The sequence below is a fragment of the Hylobates moloch genome, unplaced genomic scaffold, assembly GCF_009828535.3.
Source record: "Hylobates moloch isolate HMO894 unplaced genomic scaffold, HMol_V3 SCAFFOLD_2, whole genome shotgun sequence".
NCBI lineage: Eukaryota > Metazoa > Chordata > Mammalia > Primates > Hylobatidae > Hylobates > Hylobates moloch.
The window spans coordinates 56,879,836-56,902,607 of NW_026652277.1; the positions used below are offsets into that span (position 1 = coordinate 56,879,836).

Sequence of the window (22,772 nt, forward strand, 5' to 3'; positions counted from 1 at the left end):
GTAGATTAGTGGTTGCCAAGTATGCGAGAGGGGGTGGGGGAGGAGAATAGAAAATGACAGATAATGAATATGGGATTTCTTTTTGGCATGATGCAAATGTTCTGGAATTAGACAGTGGTGATGGTTGTACAATTTTGTGAATATATTACAACCAATAAAATGTACACTTTAAAAGAGTGAACTTTATGATATATAAATTATATCTCTATTTAAAAAAAACCATTGAGATATCACGGTTTGAAAACATCAGTGAGAGACAAGTTTTGGGCCCTGGGTATGGGAGTTAGGAGAATGAGTGGTCTCTCCTTAAGATGGTTATAGGGGGCTGGGTGTGGTGGCTCACACCTGTAATCTCAGCACTTTGGGAGCCGGAGGCAGGTGGATCACCTGAGACCAGCCTCACCAACATGGAGAAACCCCATCTCCACTAAAAATACAAAAAATTAGCTGGGCATGGTGACAGGTGCCTGTAATCCCAGCTACTTAGGAGGCTGAGGCAGGAGAATCACTTGAACCCAGGAGGCAGAGATTGTGGTGAGCCGAGATCATGCCATTGCACTCTAGCCTGGGGAACAAGAGTGAAACTGTCTCAAAAAAAAAAAAAAAAGACAATAAAGACCACTTTACATAAGAGATGCATTCTATTTTCCATATTGAGATGTTAATCATTTCATCATTAACTTTATAAGACTCAGTAATAAAATATGCATGTGATTTAACACTCATAGAATAAAGAAGATTATAAGTATGTATAATCATCACACTAATCTGCTTCTTTTTTCCAGCTCTTCTAAAGGCCACCCACATTCTCTGGCTCATGGCTCCTTCTCTCCATTTTCAAAGCCACCAAGAGCAGGTTGAGTCCTTTTTTTCTGTCACTGCACTCTAACTTCCTCTTCTGCATTCCTGTTCTACTTTTTTTTTGAGACGGAGTCTTGTTCTGTTGCCCAGGCTGGAGTGCAGTGGTGTGATCTCGACTCACTGCAAGCTCCCCCTCCTGGGTTCTTGCCATTCTCCTGCCTCAGCCTCCCGAGTAGCTGGGACTACAGGCGCCCGCCACCACTCCCAGCTAATTTTTTGTATTTTTAGTAGAGACGGGGTTTCACCGTGTTAGCCAGGATGGTCTCAATCTCCTGACCTCGTGATTCACCCGCCTCGGCTTCCCAAAGTGCTGAGATTACAGGCATGAGCCACCGCGCCCAGCCTTTTCCTATTCTATTTCTAAGGACCCTGTGATAACACTGGGTCCACCAGGGTAATCCAGAATAATCCTCTCATCTCAAAGTCCTTAACTTAATCATATCTGCAAAGTCTCTCTCACTATCTAAGGTAAAATTCACAGGTTTTGTTGATTAGGATATAGGTATCTTTGGTTCTCAGTTACCTACTATGTCTACCACAGTTACCTACTATGATGTTAATAACATAGACAGTCCTGATGCATCCAATTCACTTATTCAAATGCATTAGACTTAGTGGCTTTGAAAAGATAGTCAATTTGAGTTACACTGTCTGGGGAGAAGAAAAAAGGTCCTAACTGTTATGGACAAGCAGCTGGGCATAACTGAAATATAAGTGAAAACGAGTCTATGAGGTTAGACAGGCAGTACACAGATCTTTAAAAAGCTTATATCTTTAGCTTTGTTTGAGAAACATGAACTTCACACTTCACTGAACTGGTGAAATGCATTAAATGAGAGAATGACTGAAGATGTGCATTTCAGAAGGATAATTCTTGCAACATATAGACTGAATGGCAATACAAAGAGACTGGAGGAAAATAATACTTTGGAGATGATGATTGTTTTAAACTTGTCCAAAACTTTTTGATTCACCTCTTTTCAAAAAAGTGAAGCCTAATTCTCCTCTCCCTAAGTATAGGCTGTACTTATTAACCTGCTTCTAACAACTAGAATATGATGGGATTGCCAGTACATGACTCTGGAGATTGAGTTATAAAAGGCATTGTGGCTTTCTATTTTTCTCTCTCTAGGGTAGTTTGCTCTGGGAGAGCAGTTGCCATATCAAACAGCCTTACCAAGAGAGAAACATGGTGAGGAACTGAGGCCTCTTGCCAATAGCAATGTAAGACGTCTTGGAATCAGATCCTCCAGCCCCAGTCAAGCCTTCAGATGACTGCAGACCTGGCTGATGGCTTCATGGCAACCTCATGAGAGACTCTGAGCCCACTTAGCTAAGTTGATCCTCAATTCCTGATCCACAGAAACTATGAGATGATAAAATTTTATTTTGAACCACTAAGTTTTGAAGTAATTTGTTACACAGCCAAAGATAACAGAGGCTATGGAAATTACTTAAGTGATTGACATTGAGCCAGAACTAAGGCCAAAAAAGGAAATGGAAAGAAAATAATGGACTCTAGCTGTTTTTTGGCCTGTGTAGGCATGATGGGTTCAGGAGAAGAATGAGTTCCCTAAGAATCCTCCAGTTTCTCGCTTGAATGGAAAGATGCTCGTGACTGAGATGAACTTAGGGTAAAAGTGGTTGAAGGGGGCATAGAAAGCCTAGAAGGATTGGAGGACCAGAGATAAATTAACTTTGAACATTTTGAATTTGAGAGGCTTATGAGAGATCTTGGTAGAGTAGAAATGTACGATGCACAGCTAAAGCTTGTAAGACACATTCAACTGTAGCTAAGATCTGGAAGCTATCCATGCACAGTTAATGAAAACCAAAGATGGAGATAAAATCTCTTAAAAAGAAATTGAGGGCCAGGTGTGGTGGCTCACACCTGTAATCCCAGCACTTTGGGAGGCTGAGGTGGGCAGATCACCTGAGTTCAGGAGTTTGAGACCAGCCTGATCAACATGGAGAAACCCCATCTCCATTAAAAATACAAAATTAGCCAGGCATGGTGGCACATGCCTGTAATCCCAGGTACTCGGGAGGCTGAGGCAGGAGAATCACTTGAACCCTGGAGGCGGAGGCTGCAGTGAGCCTAGATCGCACCATTGTACTCCAGCCTGAGCAACGAGAGCGAAACTCCATCTGAAAAAAAAAAAAAAAAAAAAAAAAGGCTGGGCACGGTGGCTCATGCCTGTAATCCCAGCACTTTGGGAGGCCAAGGCAGGTGGATCACAAGATCAGGAGATCGAGACCATCCTGGCTAACATGGTAAAACCCCGTCTCTACTAAAAATACAAAAAATTAGCCAGGCGTGGTGGCGGGCGCCTGTAAGAGGTCCCAGCTACTTGGGAGGCTGAGGCAGGAGAATGGCATGAACCTGGGAGGCGGAGCTTGCAGTGAGCTGAGATTGTGCCACTGCACTCCATCTTGGGCGACAGAGCGAGACTTTATCTCGAAAAAAAAAAAAAATTGAAAGAGCTAAAAATGGGCTAAATGATGCTTCTTTTTCTTTAAATTTATATTTATTTTTTCGAGACAAGGTCTCACTCTGCTGCCCAGGTTGGAGTACAGTGGTATGATCACGGCTCACTGCAGCCTTGACTTCCTGGGCTCAAGTGATCCTCCCACCTCAGCCTCCCGAGAAGCTAGGACCACAGGTATGTGACAACACACCCAGCTGATTTTTATTTTATTATTTATATTTTTTGTTTTATTGAGACAGAGTCTTGCTCTGTTGCCCAGGCTGAAGCACAGTTGCGTGATCTCGGTTAACTGTCATCTCCATCTCCTGGGTTCAAGTGATTTCTCCCACCTCAGACTCCCAAGTAGCTGGGATTACAGGCATGCACCACCAGGCCTGGCTAATTTTTGTTATTTTTAGTAGAGACCAAGTTTCACCATTTGGCCAGGCTGGTCTCAAACTCCTGACCTCAAGTAATCCACCTGCCTCGGCTTCCCAAAGTGCTGGGATTACAGGCACAAGCCACTGTGCCTGGCCTAATTTTTATTTTTTATGTTGCCCAGACCAGTATCGAACCCCTGGGCTCAAGCAATCCTCCCACCTCAGCCTTCCAAGGTGCTGGGATTACAAGCTTGAGCCACCATACCTGGCAATCTTTCTCTTAAAACAGGCTCATATTTAACACTTAACTCTTATTACTGCAGTTTATTTCTCTTTAAAAAGCAAGTCTGAATACCAAAATATATATATTATATGTAAATGAATATCTACTTGCCCAGTGTGTAAATGAATACCACTTGCCCAGTTCAAACTCAAAAATCTCAAGGCATTGAAGAGTTGCTTTATCCCATTTTTATGTCTGTTTTATGCTTAACACAGTGCTTGCACTCAGTGTCCAATAAATCTTTAGCGAAATGACATCTAAGTAAAAACTTAATAGCTTTAGTATGTCAACAACTTTTGGGGCCAGGCGCAGTGGCTCACACCTGTAATCCCAGCACTTTGGGAGGTCAAGGTGGGCAGATCGCCTGAGCCCAGGAGTTCGATACCAGCATGGGCAACATGGCAAACCCCATCTCTACCAAAAAATACCAAAAAAAAAAAAAAAAAGCCATCTTTTGGAATAGTGATGCTGACTCTAAAACAAAAGTTCAAGAAAAATTAGGGAAAAAAATCATTAAACAGAGACTTACCGATCCGTTTGTAAAACATGAATAAGATGTTCCATAGCTTGTATACCCACTTCCAAGCGATATTTCTGCACATAAAAAATACAAATGTTACTAAAGTAACTAATATCCAACTTAAGAAAATTAAAACATTTACAAAGTTACAAACCTTAGATAATGATTTGAGAGCACGAACGGCATTTCTTCGATCATCCAATAAAGTAGATGAAGCTACTCTGTCACAAAGCTTTTGAATCTGTCATGAAAAAATAAAATGGCATTAAAATAATAAAAAAAAGTGAAATTTTTGTCCCCTAAATTTATGCCATATAATTAAAAAAAAAATCAGCACATGGGATGTAACAGAAATGGTCTTTCAGAAATCTAACTATGCATTTAGGTAGTATTATAATCTCATTACAGAGATCAAATAGTTTTGCAGAGACTTAAAAAGTGGGAGGGGATGAAAGAGAAGTCAAAATAAATCATACAAATTGAGGAATTAAAAGAAATAATTGGTAAAATCAGAGCTTTCTAATTAGGCCTATTATGACTGTTTGAACCAGGAGGGGAGTATAATCCAATACGGTTATGATAGAAGATAGAAAGTTATTTAAAAATTTTAAAATAGTAATTGTTTACATCATCTTTTTTTTTTTTTTTTTTTTTTTTGAGACGGAGTCTCGCTCTGTCACCCAGGCTGGAGTGCAGTGGCGCAATCTCAGCTCACTGCAAGCCCCGCCTCCCGGGTTCACGCCATTCTCCTGCCTCAGCCTCTCCGAGTAGCTGGGACTACAGGCGCCCGCCACCATGCCCGGCTAATTTTTTGTATTTTTAGTAGAGACGGGGTTTCACCGTGGTCTCGATCTCCTGACGTCGTGATCCGCCCGCCTCGGCCTCCCAAAGTGCTGGGATTACAAGCGTGAGCCACCGCTCCCGGCCTACATCATCTTTTCCCTAACATTTTCATCATATATCTGAACAAGTCAAAACTTTATATCAAAACTTTTAAGTTTTGAGTGTGCCTCAAAATATACAAGGATGAAATGCTTCATTATAAAATAATTTATAGAAACCAAAAAAAAAATTTTTTTTTTTTTGAGATGAAGTCTCGCTCTTGTCCCCCAGGCTGGAGTGCGACAGCGCGATCTCAGCTCACTGCAACCTCCGCCTCCTGGGTTCAAGTGATTCCACTGCCTCAGCCCCCTGCAAAAAGCTGGGATTACAGGCACCTGCCACCATGCCCAGCTAATTGTAGTATTTTTAGTAGAGACAGGGTTTCACCATATTGGCCAAGCTGGTCTAGAGCTCCTGACTTCCGGTGATCCACCCACCTCGGCCTCCCAAAGTGCTGGGATTACAGGCAGTGAGCCACTGTGCCCGGCCGAAACCAAAATTTAAACTGAATTTTAAAACGAATCTTGGCCGGGCGCAGTGGCTCATGCCTGTAATCCCAGCACTTTGGGAGGCCGAGGCGGGTGGATCACCTGAGATCAGGAGTTCAAGACCAGCCTGGCAAATATGGTGAAACCCTGTCTCTACTAAAAATATAAAAAATTAGGCTGGGCGCGGTGGCTCACGCCTGTAATCCCAGCACTTTGGGAGGCCGAGACGGGCGGATCACGAGGTCAGGAGATCGAGACCATCCTGGCTAACACAGTGAAACCCCGTCTCTACTAAAAATACAAAAAGTTAGCCGGGAGCGGTGGCAGGTGCCTGTAGTCCCAGCTACTCGGGAGGCTGAGGCAGGAGAATGGCGTGAACCTGGGAGGCGGAGCTTGCAGTGAGCCGAGGTCGCGCCACTGCACTCCAGCCTGGGCGACAGAGCGAGACTCCGTCTCAAAAAAAAAAAAAAATATATATATATATATAAAAAATTAGCCGGGCATGGTGGCACGTGTCTGTAGTCCTAGCTATTTGGGAGGCTGAGGCAGAAGAATTGCTTGAACCTGGCAGGCGGAGGTTGCAGTGAGCCGAGATTGCACCACTGCACTCCGACAGAGTGAGGCTCCGTTTCAAATAATAAATAAATAAAAATAAATAAAATAAAATAATTTGTAGAAACCAAAATTTCAACTGAATTTTAAAACAAATCTTGGAACATTATTATTATTATTATTATTTTAATTATACTTCAGGGTTTTAGGGTACATGTGCACAATGTGCAGGTTTGTTACATATGTATCCATGTGCCATGTTGATTTCCTGCACCCATTAACTCGTCATTTAGCATTAGATGTATCTCCTAATGCTGTCCCTCCCCCCTCCCCCCACCCGGAACATTATTAATAATAGGAAAAAACAGATAACAACTTAACTATCCAACATGAGAAGAAAGCTAAACAATTGTAATACATTCTTTGATGGAACGTCATGTAGGTATTCAAAAGAATTAACTACTGATATGAAAATACCATGGTATAATAATGAGAGGGAAAAAAAGCAAGTTATAAAATTAAATTTAAATTACGGATTCAGTAAAGCAAAAGTACCAAACTGTGCCTATAAAATTACATTAAAAAAGAATTTGGAAACCTAAAACTATAAAACTTCTAGAAGAAAGCATACGAGAAAATCCTCGTGACCTTTATTTAGGCAAAGACTTCTCAGGTGCCACATTCATAAAAGAAAAATGTAGAATGGGCATGGTGGCTCACACCTGTAATCTCAGCACTTTGGGAGGCCGAGGTGGGTGGATCACAAAGTCAAGAGATCGAGACCATCCTGGCCAACATGGTGAAACCCTGTCTCTACTAAAAATACAAAAATTAGCTGGGTGAGGTGGTGTGCACCTGTAGTCCCCAGCTACTCAGGAAGCTGAGGCAGGAGAATCGCTTGAACCCGGGAGGCAGAGGTTGCAGTGAGCTAAGATCGCACCACTACACTCCAGCCTGTTGACGGAGTGAGACCCTGTCTCAAAAATAAATAAATAAATAAATAAAAATTAAGAAAAGAAAAATGTAATGAATTACATTTCATCACTTCTGCTTTTTTTTTTTTTTTTTTAGATGGGGTCTTGCTCTATCTCCTAGGTTAGAGTACAGTGGTGTAGCCTCAACCTCCTGTCCTCAAGCAATCCTCCCACCTCAGCCTCTCGAGTAGCTGGGCCCACAGGCACACAACCACAACTACATCTGGCTAATTTTCTTGTAATTTTTAGAGACAGGGTCTAACTATGTTGCTCAGTCTGCTCTCGAACTCCTGGGCTCAAGCAATTCTTCCACGTTGGCCTCCCAAAGTGCTGGGATTACAGGTGTGAGCCACCACAACCAACCCCACTTCTGCTGTTCAAAAGACACTATGAAGAGACTGAAAAGGTAAACCACAGACTGGGTGAAAATATTTGGAAAACATCTGATAAAGAACATAGTTTAGGCTGGGCATGGTGGCTCACGCCTGTAATCCTAGCACTTTGGGAGGCTGAGGCAGGCAGACCACGAGGTCAAGAGATCGAGACCATCCTGGCTAACATAATGAAACCTCATCTCTACTAAAAATACAAAAAAAATTAGCTGGGCTTGGTGGCAGGTGCCTGCAGTCCCAGCTACTCAGGAGGCTGAGGCAGGAGAATGGTGGGAACTCGGAGGTGGAGCTTGCAGTGAGCCAAGATCGCGCCACTGCACTCCAGCCTGGGCGACAGTACAAGACTCCGTCTCGGGAGAAAAAAAATAAAAAAAAAGAACATAGTTTAAAAAACACTTGGGTCCTTTCTAGCTTATCTAATTAGTATTTTAACTTTTGTTTTTTCAAGACTATCATAAAAAAGCAAGTATTTTAACTTACTAAAGAATGTACTTTAGGCCAGGAGTTTGAGACCAGCCTGGGCAACATAGTGAGACCATGTCTCTACAAAAAATAAAATTAGCTAGGTATGATGGTGTGAGCCTGTAGTCATGGCTACTCAGCAGGCTAAGGCAGGTGGATCACTTGAACTGAGAAGTTAGAGGTTGCAGCGAGCTATGATCATGCCACTGCACTCCAGCCTGCGCAACAGAGTGAGACCTTGTTTCTCCATTAAAAAAAAAAAAAAGAAAGTATAAGTTTATTACATTCTTTAAAGATTCTGTACGTTAAGATTTTGGCAACGCAAGTGTTCGCACCCTACGTATCTGAATTAATGGTGTTCAATACATATAGCGTTTCCAAAATTATGTTTTGCAGACTTCTAGTGTCCCAGAAGATATTAATAGATTCCCTACGGTCACAGAACAAGCGGGAAACACGAGGTTATACGAAATTAACTCGGTTTGTGCACTGCATGATTTCTAAGAGTCTTTACAATTGCTGATTTGCATTTCTTCATACAGCAGATATAGCAGGATAACCAAGCCTAGCTTTACATTCTTACTGTATTCATTCTAACTGTTCACATTTAAAAATCATTCACGGAAATGATACAATTTTCTCTTTATTAAATAACTGGTTGACACTTTTCCTAATACATACATATATATATACATATACATATATATATATGTATATATATATTTTACCACTTAGAAAAACTACTTAGTTATCTCTTAAAAACATGAACCTCATTACTCTCAGCTCAAAGAATTTATTGGGTCAAAATAGTTTTCCAAAGCAAGACTGCAATTGCCTTTACTTAGGACTTGTACATCTTTTGCTCATTTTTTTAAGGTAGCTTATAGTTGATACTACGAATGGGAAATTTTTTTCCAGGCGTTCTCTGCTTCTTCTTAGTCTTAGACTCCAAGCACTGGTTCTAGATCTGGGATTCTTATCTACCTTGAGGTACTTAGTCCCCGTACCACACAGGGCTTGAATCTAGCCTCAACCTTACCTTTGGTTGGTGTATAAAGGTACTTGTCTCAAAATGTAAATATCCATGTCTGGATGCTCTTCAATCACTACTTGCTAAACTCAGAAATATAACAACTGTTCAATGTTGGTAGAGAAACTTAGCTTTAGAAATACTGGAGGATGTCCAGGCATGGTGGCTCATGCCTGTAATCCCAGCACTTTGGGAGGCTGAGAGGGGTGGATTGCCTGAGCTCAAGAGTTCAAGACCAGTGTAGGCAATGTGGCAAAACCCCATCCCTACTAAACTACAACAAATTAGCCAGGCATGGTCGTGCATACCTGTAGTCTCAGCTATTCAGAAGGCCAAGGCACAAGAATTGCTTGAGCCTGGGAGGCGGAGGTTGCAGTGAGCCAAAATAACACCACTGCACTCCAGCCTGTAAAAAAAAAAAAAAAAAAAATACCAGCTGGGCACAGTGGCTCACGCCTGTAATCCCAACACTTTGGGGGGCCGAAGGGGGCGCATCACCTGAGGTCAGGAGTTTGAGACCAGCCTCAACACAGAGAAACCCCGTCTCTACTAAAAATACAAAATTAGCTGGGCGTGGTGATACATGCCTGTAATCCCAGCTGCTCAGGAGGATGAGGCAGGAGAATTGCTTGAATCCGGCAGGGGGAGGTTGTGGTGAGCCAAGGTCGTGCCATTGCACTCCAGCCTGGGCAACAAGAGCGAAATTCTGTCTCAAAAAAAAAAAAAAAGGCCAGGCGCAGTGGCTCAGCAATCTGGGAGGCTGAGGTGGGTGGATCAGGAGATCAGGAGATCGAGACTATCTTGGATAACACGGTGAAGCCCTATCTCTACTAAAAAAAAAAAATACAAAAAATTAGCCAGGTGTGGTGGCAGACACCTATAATCCCAGCTACTCGGGAGGCTGAGGCAGGAGAATGGCAAGAACCCAGGAGGCAGAGCTTGCAGTGAGCCAAGATCGTGCCACTGCACTCCAGCCTGGGCCACAGAGTGAGACTCCATCTCAAAAAAAAAGAGTCAAAGGTGAATATAAGAACAACTTATGGCTGAGAATGGCAGCTCACACTTGTAATCCCAACACTTTGGGATACTGAAGTGGGAGGAATGCTTGAGGCTAGGAACTCAAGCCCAGCCTGGGCAACATAGTGAGATCCCATCTCTACAGAAAATAAAAAAATTAAGTGGGCGTGGTGGTATGTTTGTAGTCCTAGCTACTCCAGAGGCTGAGGTGGGAGGACTGCTTGAGCAGTTTGAGGCTACAGTGAGCTGTGACTGTGGATGCGTCACTGTACTTCAGCTTGGATGACAGAGCAAGACCCTGCATTATAATAATAATTTTAAAAAGAACAACTTATTTACCTAGCACCATTAGACTGAGCTCTTTCAGATACCTCTGTCAAGCACCAAAATGGCCTTTTCATTTTAGTGATTTCTGATGGTAATCTAAAATTAGTTACAGGCTTCTCTGTCTTCATAAACAAAGAAGAATGTAATTATGAGCTTTCTTAGCATATAAACCTAAATCCTCCCCATATGATATAGAGGATGTCTTAGATATTAAATGAAATAATACATATAAAAGGCTTTATATAATACCCGGCACCTATGAATCTTCAATAAATGTTAGCAAATTTTATTATTACCAAGCTTATGACTTCTTTGTATTTTTCTTCCTTATATTATTCTTCTATCCTATCAGGCTTTTGGCTATCATTTCCATCATATATACCTCTAATGGACCATTCAAATATTGCAGATTTAAATTTGCTACTGAGCAAGGTACTAAATAATTAAGTTCAATAGTAATATGTCCATACCCCAAAATTACTCAAGCTTGAAATCAAGATTGAGAACACAGACTATGCAACTTATACTTTTGCTACCTTGAGGCCTTATTACCTCCTAACAATATTCTAGATGGTTGAAGTTTCTGAAAAAGTGATCTCTCTATAAGATAGCGTTATGTTTGCTATTTACAGACAACTGAAGCCAAATGAAAGGAAAACATATTACTTATGTTCCAAACCCTACAAAGACCTAGTCATGTTTTAGTCTATACACAAGTCTGTATTTTTCTGTTGATATTTACCAAACAAAAATTCTGTACAAAAGTACGCTTAGTTTCTATTCAGAAACTGTAGATCTCAAAACTATTATTCCATTTATTTCCTACTGGAAAAATCAACTCAGTGCCGTATAATTGTGCCACATTGTCCATTCTATCCTTCTTCCTTTCAGTTACTAGACGTCTCCGTGCTTTAGCTGGGCACATGGCTGTCCACCTATATGCTATTTTCAGGCCTTCCTTGCAGCTAGGTGTGGACAGAAACTATAATACATTCTGGCCAATGAGTTGTATCTTTAAGTTCATGTCCCTAAAGGAAGCTATTTGTTCATTCATTCTCTTTCTCCTTCCCCTGGCCTAGAACTTAGGCTGGTGGTTATTAGGCGCCTTTAACAATTCAAACTACAGCAAGAGGGAGGGGACAGGAAGATGGCAGAATAAGATAAAAAGCAGCACCTGGTCCCCTGGATCACCTGAGGAACAGAACTACATACTGTAGGGATTATCTACTAGCTTGGACTTTTATTAGACAAAAGACATAAATTTTTATCTTGGTTAGATTTCTGTTTCCTGGCCTGTGTTACAGCAGCTGAAACAATGCCCAAACTAATAAACTGTTTTTTTTTTTGAGACAGAGTCTCACTCTGTCGCCTAGGCTGGAATGCAGTGGTACAATTTCAGCTTACTGCAACCTCTGCCTCCTGGGTTCAAGCGATTCTCTCACCTCAGCCTCCTGAGTAGCTGGGATTACAAACATGTGCCACTACGCCTGGCTAATTTTTGTATTTTAGTAGAAACGGGGTTTCACCCTGTTGGCCAGGCTGGTCTTGAACTCCTGACCTCAAGTGATCCACCAACCTCAGCCTCCCAAAGTGCTGGAATTACAGGTGTGAGCCACTGCGCCCGGCTACAAACTAATAAACTCTTTATAAAGAATAAATGAAGGCTCAGAAACATAGCAGTGCACCCCGAAATACACTACCAGTTTGAGAGCAGAGTCTTGATCCTAACTGAGCTACAGATGTCTCACTCCAAAGTCCATACTCTTTCTCCTATGTAGAGAAATATGAGTCAGAGTATCTGTTGCAAACTATAGGGACAGCAAGAATTTTTTTTTAGTAACTAAAGGAACATAGTAATACAGCCCCTGTGAATAGCTCCATTTGCACAACTGTCTACTAAACACCCTGACAAGCCTTTGACTAAACTGTGCAGCCAGGGCAGTTCCTTGTTCTAAGGAAATGAAAGCCTCAATTTGGGAAAGTTATAATCAGAAGCTACTAACTGAAAAATATCAGTACTCTCTCTATATATATATAAAAGAAAGATTGCAAGAATTAATATACTCACTTTTAAGAATTAAACTAACTAAGATGATAAGGACAAGATGGAGTGGGGAGATTAAAGATAGAATAGGGCAGCTCATCACTATAACAGATAAAATAAGGTCAAAGAAGGCATTAATGTAATGGCAGTGGGCAAAGATTTGAAGGGATAAGGGAGAAGGTAAGGGAATAATGGAAAGATCTGAATTTAAGAGGCTTGAGGTCCTAAAAAATAAGACATCTGGAACAGTCACTATTTGGAATTCAACTTCTAGAAATTTGTTTTAGAGCAATATATGCACATGTACAGCCACAAGTACAGTAACAATCACTGCAGCAATAGAAAACAAAACACATCAGAAGTATCTTAACGTCCATTCATGGGGGCCTTTCACTTTTCATTTTATACACTTACACAGCATTTCTTTAAACAAGCATGTATTCAGATATTACTTTTATAATAAAAAAAAAGGGTAGGGGCTGGGCACGGTGGCTTACGCCTCTAATCCCAACACTTTGGGAGGCCAAGGCAGGCAGATCACCTGAGGTCAGGAGTTCGAGATCAGCCTGCCCAAAATGGTGAAACCTCGTCTCTATTAAAAATATAAAAACGAGCCGGGCATGGTGGTGGGTGCCTGTAATCTCAGCTACTCGGGAGTCTGAGGCACGAGAATTGCTGGAACCTGAGAGGCGGAGGTTGCAGTGAGCCAAGATCGCACCACTGCACTCTGGCCTGGGCGACAGAGTGAGACTCTGTCTCAAAATAATTATTATAGAATCAAAAAACAGCAGTGAATAAGCCGGCTGAAGTCTGATATCATGAATGAGCAACCATCCTTCTGTATCTCAGTATATACTCTGGGGTTTAGGAAAGTTAAAGGTCAAAGGAATAATATAGTCTGAAGAATTTAGTGTGGTAACCCTGAGGTTGGTAATCCATTCTTTGTTTAACAAATACTAGAGTGCTGCCACACTTATGGTGGGGAGCCAAGATCAGTGCAACCTGAAGCAGTGGTTTACGATAAACTAACTTCAGAAATAGAGACTAAGCATTTAGAAACCTCTATAGACAATGGATACCTTTATGGCTGTTGGATCTAATAAAAAAAAGAAAAACAGGGGCCAGGCACGGTGGCTCACGCCTGTAATCCCAGCACTTTGGGAGGCCACGGCGGGCGGATCACGAGGTCAGGAGATCCAGACTATCCTGGCTAACATGGTGAAACCCCATCTCTACTAAAAATACAAAAAATTAGCCGGCCGTGGTGGTGAGCGCCTGTAGTCCCAGCTACTCGGGAGGCTGAGGCAGGAGAACGGCGTGAACCCAGGAGGCAGAGCTTGCAGTGAGCCGAGATCGCGCCACTGCACTGCAGCCTGGGTGACAAAGCGAGACTCCGTCTCAAAAAAAAGGGCTTGTATGTGATGTCATTTTTTCTAGTAATTGATTTTTATTGTATTTTATAACAAAATGTATTTACTGGCCTATGACGAAATTTGAAAAACAAAACTAAAAAAATCAACTGGTCCTTCACTACAGACAGTCTGGGAAACACCGTTCAAGTACTTAACATTTTGCAAGGCACTGGTCTATGCTGGGGAAATAGCAGAGAACCAGTACAGAAGGTACCTATTCTAATGAAACTATAATGGCAAAGAGAATATATTAAAAACAAGTACGACAAACACAGCAAGTGAGGGAAGTGAGACCGTGACTGAGTGAAGGTGCTACTTTGGACAGCATAGCCAGGCAGAGGGGCCTTAGCTAAACACAATTTTGGAAACAGATAGAAGTATGAGTAAGGGTAACAAGAATGAAGCAAAAAGAAGAGTAGGAAAACCGACTCAATGAGTATGTTACCATCAGAAGGAAAAACAATTTAATTGTATAGTTAAAAGATATGCTTATTCGGCCAGGCATGGTGGCTCATGCCTGTAATCCCAGCACTTTGGGAGGCCGACACGGGTGGATCACGAGGCCAGGAAATCGTGACCATCCTGGCTAACATGGTGAAACCCCGTCTCCACTAAAAATAAAAGAAAATTAGCCAGGCATGGTGGTGGGTGCCTGTAGTCCCAGCTACTCGGGAGGCTGAGGCAGGAGAATGGCATGAACCCGGGAGGTGGAGCCTGCAGTGAGCCGAGATCGTGCCACTGCACTCCAGCCTGGGCAACTGAGTGAGACTCCGCCCCAAAAAAAAAAAAAAAAAAAAAAAGATATGCTTATTCACTTTCCCAGATGGGATCCTGAAGTAGGCTTTGTTGCTGGAACCTCATTCTCTTAGAAACCGACCAAAGAAGCCAATTAGTAGTTTCAAGTGAAATTCATAAACTCACTGGTCATCTGAAGTCACAAACTCTTATCTTAGTTCTTAACACTCTCATCTACATGATGGGAAAGTTGGGAAGGATGTAAAACATTTAGATATCAGATTTTAATGTCATCTAGCACCTTATCAATTAACTCTTTGCTGCTATTAGTGATCAAAAGAGGGAGTTACAACACAGAAGAAATTAATCCACTCTATTTTCATGAAAAAGTCAGAAATGTTTGCCCCTAGGCCTTTTAACAAAGTATTTCTTATTTCAGCATACTACCAAGGCACACATTTCAACCATTCTGTACTCGAAACAAGTAACTTTTCCAAAATTTCACCATCTGAATAACACATATGTAAATATAGTCAAGATATGTAAGATTACAGAATAGAAAAGTGTTAACAAGAAACAAATGCTTCAGCCTATTTGTTTGAAACAAATCTCCAATACCTACTGTTAAAAATTTTAAAATACGCATGCCCTACATAACAACATTCAAGTCAACAATGGATTACTGCACAGATGTCCCATAAGATGATAATGGAAATGCAAAATTCCTATCACCTGCCGATGTCCTAGCCTTAGCACAACACATTACTCATGTGTTTGTGGTGATGCTGGTGTAAACAAACCCACTGCACTGCCAGGCTTATGAAAGTATGGCACAGACAATTGTGTACAGTACATAATACTTGATAACTAACAAATGACTGTGTTACTTGTTTATGTATTTACTATATTATACTTTTGATGGTTATGTTAGAGTGTACTTCTACTCACAAAAAATAAAAGTTAATTGTAAAACAGCCTCAGGCAGGTCCTTCAAGAAGTATTACAGAAGAAGGCATTATTATTAGAGGAGTTGACAGCTCTATTGCATGTTACTGCCCCTGAAGACCTTCCAGTGGAACAAGAGATGAGGGTAGAAGACAGTGATATCGATGACCCTGCCCCGTGTAGGCCTAGGCTAACAGGTGTTTGTGTCTTAGTTTTTAACAAAAAAGCGGCCGGGCGTAGTGGCTCATGCCTATAATCCCAGCACTTTGGGAGGCCAAATCACCTGAGGTCAGGAGTTCAAGACCAGCCTGGCCAACATGGTGAAACCCCGTCTCTCAAAAATGGAAAAATTAGCCAGGCACGATGGCAGGTGCCTGTAATCCTAGCTACTACAGAGGCTGAGGTGGGAGAATTACTTGAACTCGGGAGGCGGAGGTTGCAGTGAGCCGATATTGTGCCACTGCACTTCAGCCTGGCTGACAGAGCGAGACTGTCTCAAAAAAAAAAAAAATAAGTTTACAAAGTAAAAATTTTAAAATAGGAAAAAGCTTATAGAAGAAGGATATAGAAGAAAAATATCGTACAATGTGTTTTAAACTAAGCATTATTACAGAAAGCTTTAAAAAAAGTTTAAAACTTTATGAAGTTAAAAAGTTATAGTAAACTAAGGTTAATTAATTACTGAAGAAAATTTTTAAAAATGAATTTAGTGTAGCCTTAACTGTATAGTGTTTATAAAGTGTACTTTATATAATGTCCTTGGTCTTCACATTCATTCACCACTCACTCACTTGACTCATCCAGAGCAACTTCTGGTCCTGCAAGCTCTATTCATGATTAAGTGACCTATATAGGCACACTATTTACTATCTTTTATGCCACATTTTACTGTGGATGCAGATACACAAATATTTACCATTATATTATAATTGCCTACAGTATTCATTACAGTAACACGCTGTACAGGTTTATGGCCCAGGAGCAATAGGCTACACCATACAGCCTAGGTGAGTAGTACGCTATACTATTCCAGGTTTGCTTTAAGTACACTCTAGGATGTTTGCACAACAAAACTGCCTAATGATGCATTTCTCAGATTTTAGCGCCGACACTGAGCTACCAAGAACTATCACAGTTCCAGATTTTTATAAAGAAACTCATTTGTGTAAATATATATATTGGTAAATACAAAAGACAACACTGTAGAAGGATGTACACCACACTTTATTAGAGATTACTTCGAGTAATGCGAAGTAAGATCGTGAAGGAAGAAAGAGGCAATTTTAGACTACATACTGATTTGGATTATTTACAGCAAGCAAATTTCCATTATTGCTTCAATAAATAAAGAGAAAAAAATAAAAGAAATTTCCATATTAGATCTTGCTTTTATTACCTACTCTAAAATACCACCTGATTGACTCACTATTCATCTGCTTTATGAATACAACTGTTTGTTGCTATTTGCAGTAGCTATGTTTTATAAAGTTACCATGAACACTCAATTAGTGAATACTAAACCACTGCTCCAAGGCCAGGGCAGTAGTTCATGTCTGTAATCTCAGAGCTCTGGGAGGCCGAAGAGGAGGATTGCTTGAGGCCAGAAATTTGTGATCAGCCTGGGCAACACAGCTAGATCTTGTCTTTATAAGAAATTTAAAAATTAACCAGGCATGGTGGCAAGTGCCTGTAGTCCTAGCTACTCAGGAGGCTGAGGCAGAAGGATCGCTTGAGCCCAGTAGTTTGAGACTGCAGTGAGCCATAGTCATACCTCTGAACTCCAGATTGGGTAACACAGTGAGACCCCATCTCTAAAAACAAAACCCATTGCTCCTAGAACATACAGGGTTAGTTTCCTGCAAGCCTCTGATCACATTTTCATCAACTGATCAATATAAAACCTTTTATGTGTATTTCTGTTTAAAGACACCCTTTTTAAATTTTTTAGAGATGAGGGGTCATTATGTTGCCCAGGCTGATCTTGAACTAGTGAGCTCAAGTGGTCCTCCTGCCTCTGTCTTCCAAAGTGCTAGGATTACAGGTGTGAGCTACTGCATGTGGCCAAAGACATCTTATTTAATATACATTCTTGACCATTAATATTGATCTCATGGCCAACAACACTATAACACATGCCTCAATGATGCTTACCTAATATACATATCATCTCTGTAAGGAACATCACAGCCGTCTTGTGCTTAGGAACACCAGACAACACTACACAGGGTCTATTTTTAATAGGGAAATCCCAAACAAAACAATACAAAGATGAGGCTGGGCGTGGTGGCTCACGTCTGTAATCCCAGCACTTTGGGAAGCTGAGGTGGGTGGATCACTTGAGGTCAGGAGTTCAAGAGCAGCCTGGCCAACATGGTGAAACCTCGTCTCTACTAAAAATACAAAAATTAGCCGAGTGTGGTGGAGCATGACTGTAAACCCAGCTACTCAGGAGGCTAAGGCAGGAGAATCACTTAAACTAGGGAGGCGGAGGCAGAGGTTGCAGTGAGCCGAGATCACACCACTGCACTCCACCCTGGGGACAAGTCAGACTCTGTTTCAAAAAGAAAAAAGAAAAAGAAAAAACACAAAAATGCAAAAAGCATAACACTAAATAGACCATGAAAGGACACATTTACAGCATGAGAACTGAAACAAGAAGGCAAAGCATCACCTTCTTTGACCTCAGTTGGAGATGTGTATGTTGGGAGAATCAAATTTTTCACTGCTGTACCATCTACAAATAACCATAAAGTGCTCAAAGTACTGATTTGTGTGATACAAATACATTTTAGTGAGTAGGTGAATTTGCAAATAAGAAATTGACAAATAATGAGGATGGACTGTCCCTTAAATATAATCTTTTTAAGTAAAATTCATTATCTGCAAAATGGAAAGATAAAGTAGAATAACTCTAAGGTTACTTAATGCTCAAAATTTACACCACTTTAAAAAAACTTGGCCAGGCACAGTGGCTCACGCCTGTAATCTCAGCACTTTGGGAGGCTGAGGCAGGTGGATCATGAGGTCAGGAGTTCGAGACCAGCCTGGCAAACCTGGTGAAACCTTGTCTCTACTAAAGATACAAAAAATTAGCTGGGCGTGGTGGTGGGCACCTGTAATCCCAGCTACTTGGGAGGCTGAGGCAGGAGAATCACTTGAATCCGGGAGGTGGAGGCTGTGGTGAGCCCAGTTTGCGTCATTGCACTCCAGCCTGGGCAACAGGGTGAGACTCCAAAAAAATAAACCAAACCAAACAAACAAACAAAAACAACACTTGGCCAGTCAGGTCTGGCAGAACTTAAAGGATAAAAATATATATATATATACTTGGCCTGGCACAGTGGCTCTCGCCTGTAATCCCAACACTTTGGGGAGCTAGGTCAGGAAGATTGCTTGAGCCCAGGAGTTCAAGAACAGCCTGGGCAACATGGCGAGACCCCTATCTCCATTAAAAATTTTTAAAAATTGGCCAAGCATTGTGTTGTATGCCTGTGGTCACAGCTACTCAGGAGGCTGACGTGGGAGGATCACTTAAAGCCAGGAGGTTGAAGCCACTGTAACCCATGTTTACGCCACTGCACTCCAACCTGCAAGACAGAGTGAGATCCTGTCTCAAAACAAACAAACAAAAAAACTTAATTTTTTTTTTTGAGACGAAGTCTCACTCTGTCATACAGGCTGGAGTGCAATGGAGTGATCTCGGCTCACTGCAACCTCTGCCTCCCAGGTTCCAGCAATCCTCCTGCCTCAGCCTCCCAAGTAGCTGAGCTTACATGCATGTGCCACCACTCCCAGCTAATTTTTATATTATTAGTAGAGATGGGGTTTTACCATGTTGGCCAGGCTGGTCTTGAACTCTTGACCTCGGGTGATCCACCGGCTTTGGCCTCCCAAAGTGCTGGGATTACAGGCATGACCTACTGTGCCCAGCCCCCAACTTAATATTATAGAATTTTTAAAAATAATAGTGTATTAGCCAGGCACAATGACTCATACCTGTAATCCCAGCACTCTGGGAGGCCAAGGCAGGCAGATCACGAAGTCAGGAGTTCGAGACCAGCCTGGCCAACATGGTGAAACTCTGTCTCTACTAAAAATACAAAAATAAAAAATTGGCTGGGTGTGGTGGCACATGCCCGTGATCCCAGCTACTCAGGAGGCTGAGGCAGGAGAATCGCTTGAACCTGGGAGGCAGAGGTTGCAGTGAGCCGAGATCACGCCACTGCACTCCAGCCTCGGTGACAGTGCAAGATTCCGACTCAAAATAACAATAATAATAATAATAGTGTATTATATTTACTATATTATTTGAAAAATCTATTTGACTCATACAGCATTTAAAATAAATTTTAAGCCAGCATTTAAAAATCCAGATTCCTATGTTTTCTTCACTGTTCTTTTTTTAGAGCCAGGATCTTCTTGCTCTGCTGTACAGGCTGGAGTGCAGTGGCACTATTCATAGCTCACTACATCCTTGAACTCCTGGGCTCCAGCAATTTTCCCACCTCAGCCTAACAAGTAGCTGGGACTACACGCATGCAACACAGAGCTCAGCTTCGAATGTATATCTTTTCTTGAAAAACATCAGCCTGACAGCTAATGGTAGCTAACACTCTTATTTTGTACAATTTAAGAAGCCATCAATTTTAAGACCCCCATCTTTTTAATGAATCACGAAGAAAAAAGAAATACCCCCAATTATAATTACAAGATGTATCCTGATTTCAAAGAGGTTAAATGCTAATGTGCATCTCAGAATTGGTAAAATGTGGTATCTATGCCAATTACTACGTGCTAACTCTGTCCTAACGTGTTTTACATTTTGAAATTCATTTAATCCTCACAAAAACAGTAAGATAGCCACTATTACTATTTATATTTTAGAGATGAGGAAACAGAGGCACAGTGGTTAAGTAACTTGTCCACATTTATAAAGTAAGTAGTGGGATAGCATTCAGCCAAGTAGTTTGAGTGCTTTCCCACTACATTAAATTGGTTCTCTGGGCCAACATTTCATGAGGCAACAACTGGCTGGATTTGAGCACTAGCCACATCCTCAAATTAGGATATGCAGGCTCGAGTATCATCCCAAACCTATGCCTTCTCTATGACCTGACCAGCTACATTGAAGCTCCCCAACTGGACTTTGAATTTGTGATCCTTGTGTTAAACAACAGAATACTATATATTAACAAAAAAAGTGAAAAAGAAACATATGTGAGTACAATTTAGCCCACTGTTTTATTTAGAAGGACCAGAAAGGAATGACAGTAGAAAAAAGAGACAGAAGTTTGACTAATCTACATTATGCTAACTAGGTATTAGGTGCTCCGAGAAACATAATAATGAATAAGACACTTATCAAGAAGCTTTTACAGTCTATTAGAAGAGACTATAGTGTAATTAACAAAAGTAGCTGAAAATCTGGTATTTTAAAGTACCTCTGTATGTTTTAACATGGAAAGATCCCCAAACACATCAATGAAAAAGGAAAGCTGGCTGTGCGCAGTGGCCCACGCCTGTAGTCCCAGCACTTTGGCAGGCCAAGGTGGGTGGATCACATGAGGTCAGGAGTTCGAGACCAGCCTGGCCAACATGGTGAAACCCCATCTCTACTAAAAATACAAAAATTAGCCAGGCCTGTAATCCCAGCTACTCGGGAGGCAGAGAACTGCTTGAACCCAGGAGGCGGAGGTGAGCTGAGAACCCAGTGAGCTGAAATCGCGCCAGCCTGGGCGACAGAATGAGACTTTGTCTCAAAAAAAAAAGTAAGCTGCCGGGCGCGGTGGCTCACGCTTGTAATCCCAGCACTTTGGGAGGCCGAGGCGGGCGGATCACGAGGTCAGGAGATCGAGACCACGGTGAAACCCCGTCTCTACTAAAAATACAAAAAATTAGCCAGGCGTGGTGGCGGGCGCCTGTAGTCCCAGCTACTCGGAGAGGCTGAGGCAGGAGAATGGCGTCAACCCAGGAGGCGGAGCTTGCAGTGAGCCGAAATTGCGCCACTGCACTCCAGCCTGGGCGACAGAGCGAGACTCCGTCTCAAAAAAAAAAAAAAAAAGTAAGCTGTAGAACACAATAAACAGTATACCATTTATGTAAACAAGAATAAATATGCTAATACAAATATATATTTTTGTATTACACAGAGGCATGATTACGTATAAAGGTCTGGAAGGATTTATGTCAAACTAGTAATAGTGGTTATGTCTGAAAAGAGAACTGAAATTGGAGACAGGAGTAAAGAGAACTTAAACTTTACTCATTTTGTCTGCCATTTTGTAAAATCAAAAAATGGTAACTGCTACATGATGTTCACAATTTCACTTACCAAGTGAAACATGAAAAGGACAAATAATCCATTTAACAACTGGTAAATTGGGCATAATCAGAACTATAGTCTAACAACCGGTCAATTAAAAAAAAAACATTTTTTGCTAGCCAATAGGGCTATTTATTTATATTCATTGCTACACAAAGATGACCAAAAAAGACACAATGGGAATAGGAGTGACTAGGAAAGAAAAAATTGAGATGAGGAATGTGAAAATGAAAAACTACTGGCTGGGTGCAGGGGCTCATGGCTGCAATTCCAGCACTTTGAGAGGATCACTTGAGTCCAGGAATTCAAGACCAGCCTGGGCAACATAGCAAGACCCTGTCTCTACAAGAAAATTAAAAATCAGCCAAGTGTGGTGCCTTCTACCTGTAGTCCCAGCTACTTAGGAGGCTGAGGTGGGAAGGTTGCTTGAGTATAGGAGGTTGAGGCTGAAGTGAGCTGTGATCACCACTGCACTCTAGCCTGTTCAACAGAGTGAGACCCTGTTTCCAAAAAAAAACAAAAACTATCAAAAGATTAAAAAGAAGAAGACAGCATAGAACTAGGATGGTGAAGGTACACTTAAAATTTAAAGGAAGAAGTCCTAATCAGAGCAATCAGGCAAGAGAAGGAATTGGCATCCGAATAGGAAAAAATGACAAATTATCTTTTTGCTGATAA

General features: G+C 41.5%; 1 protein-coding gene across 1 annotated transcript in view; it reads right to left on the minus strand.

The window, feature by feature from the left end:
• The window catches only part of USO1 (USO1 vesicle transport factor), a 95,683-nt gene that overhangs the window by 61,819 nt on the left and 11,092 nt on the right, over window positions 1-22,772 (minus strand). Inside the window, exons 2-3 of the mRNA XM_032149949.2 lie at window positions 4,667-4,753; window positions 4,522-4,586 (exon numbers count right to left, since the gene is read on the minus strand). Of these exons, the coding sequence (XP_032005840.1) occupies window positions 4,522-4,586; window positions 4,667-4,753 (152 nt within the window). The remainder of the gene's footprint in view (window positions 1-4,521; window positions 4,587-4,666; window positions 4,754-22,772) is intronic.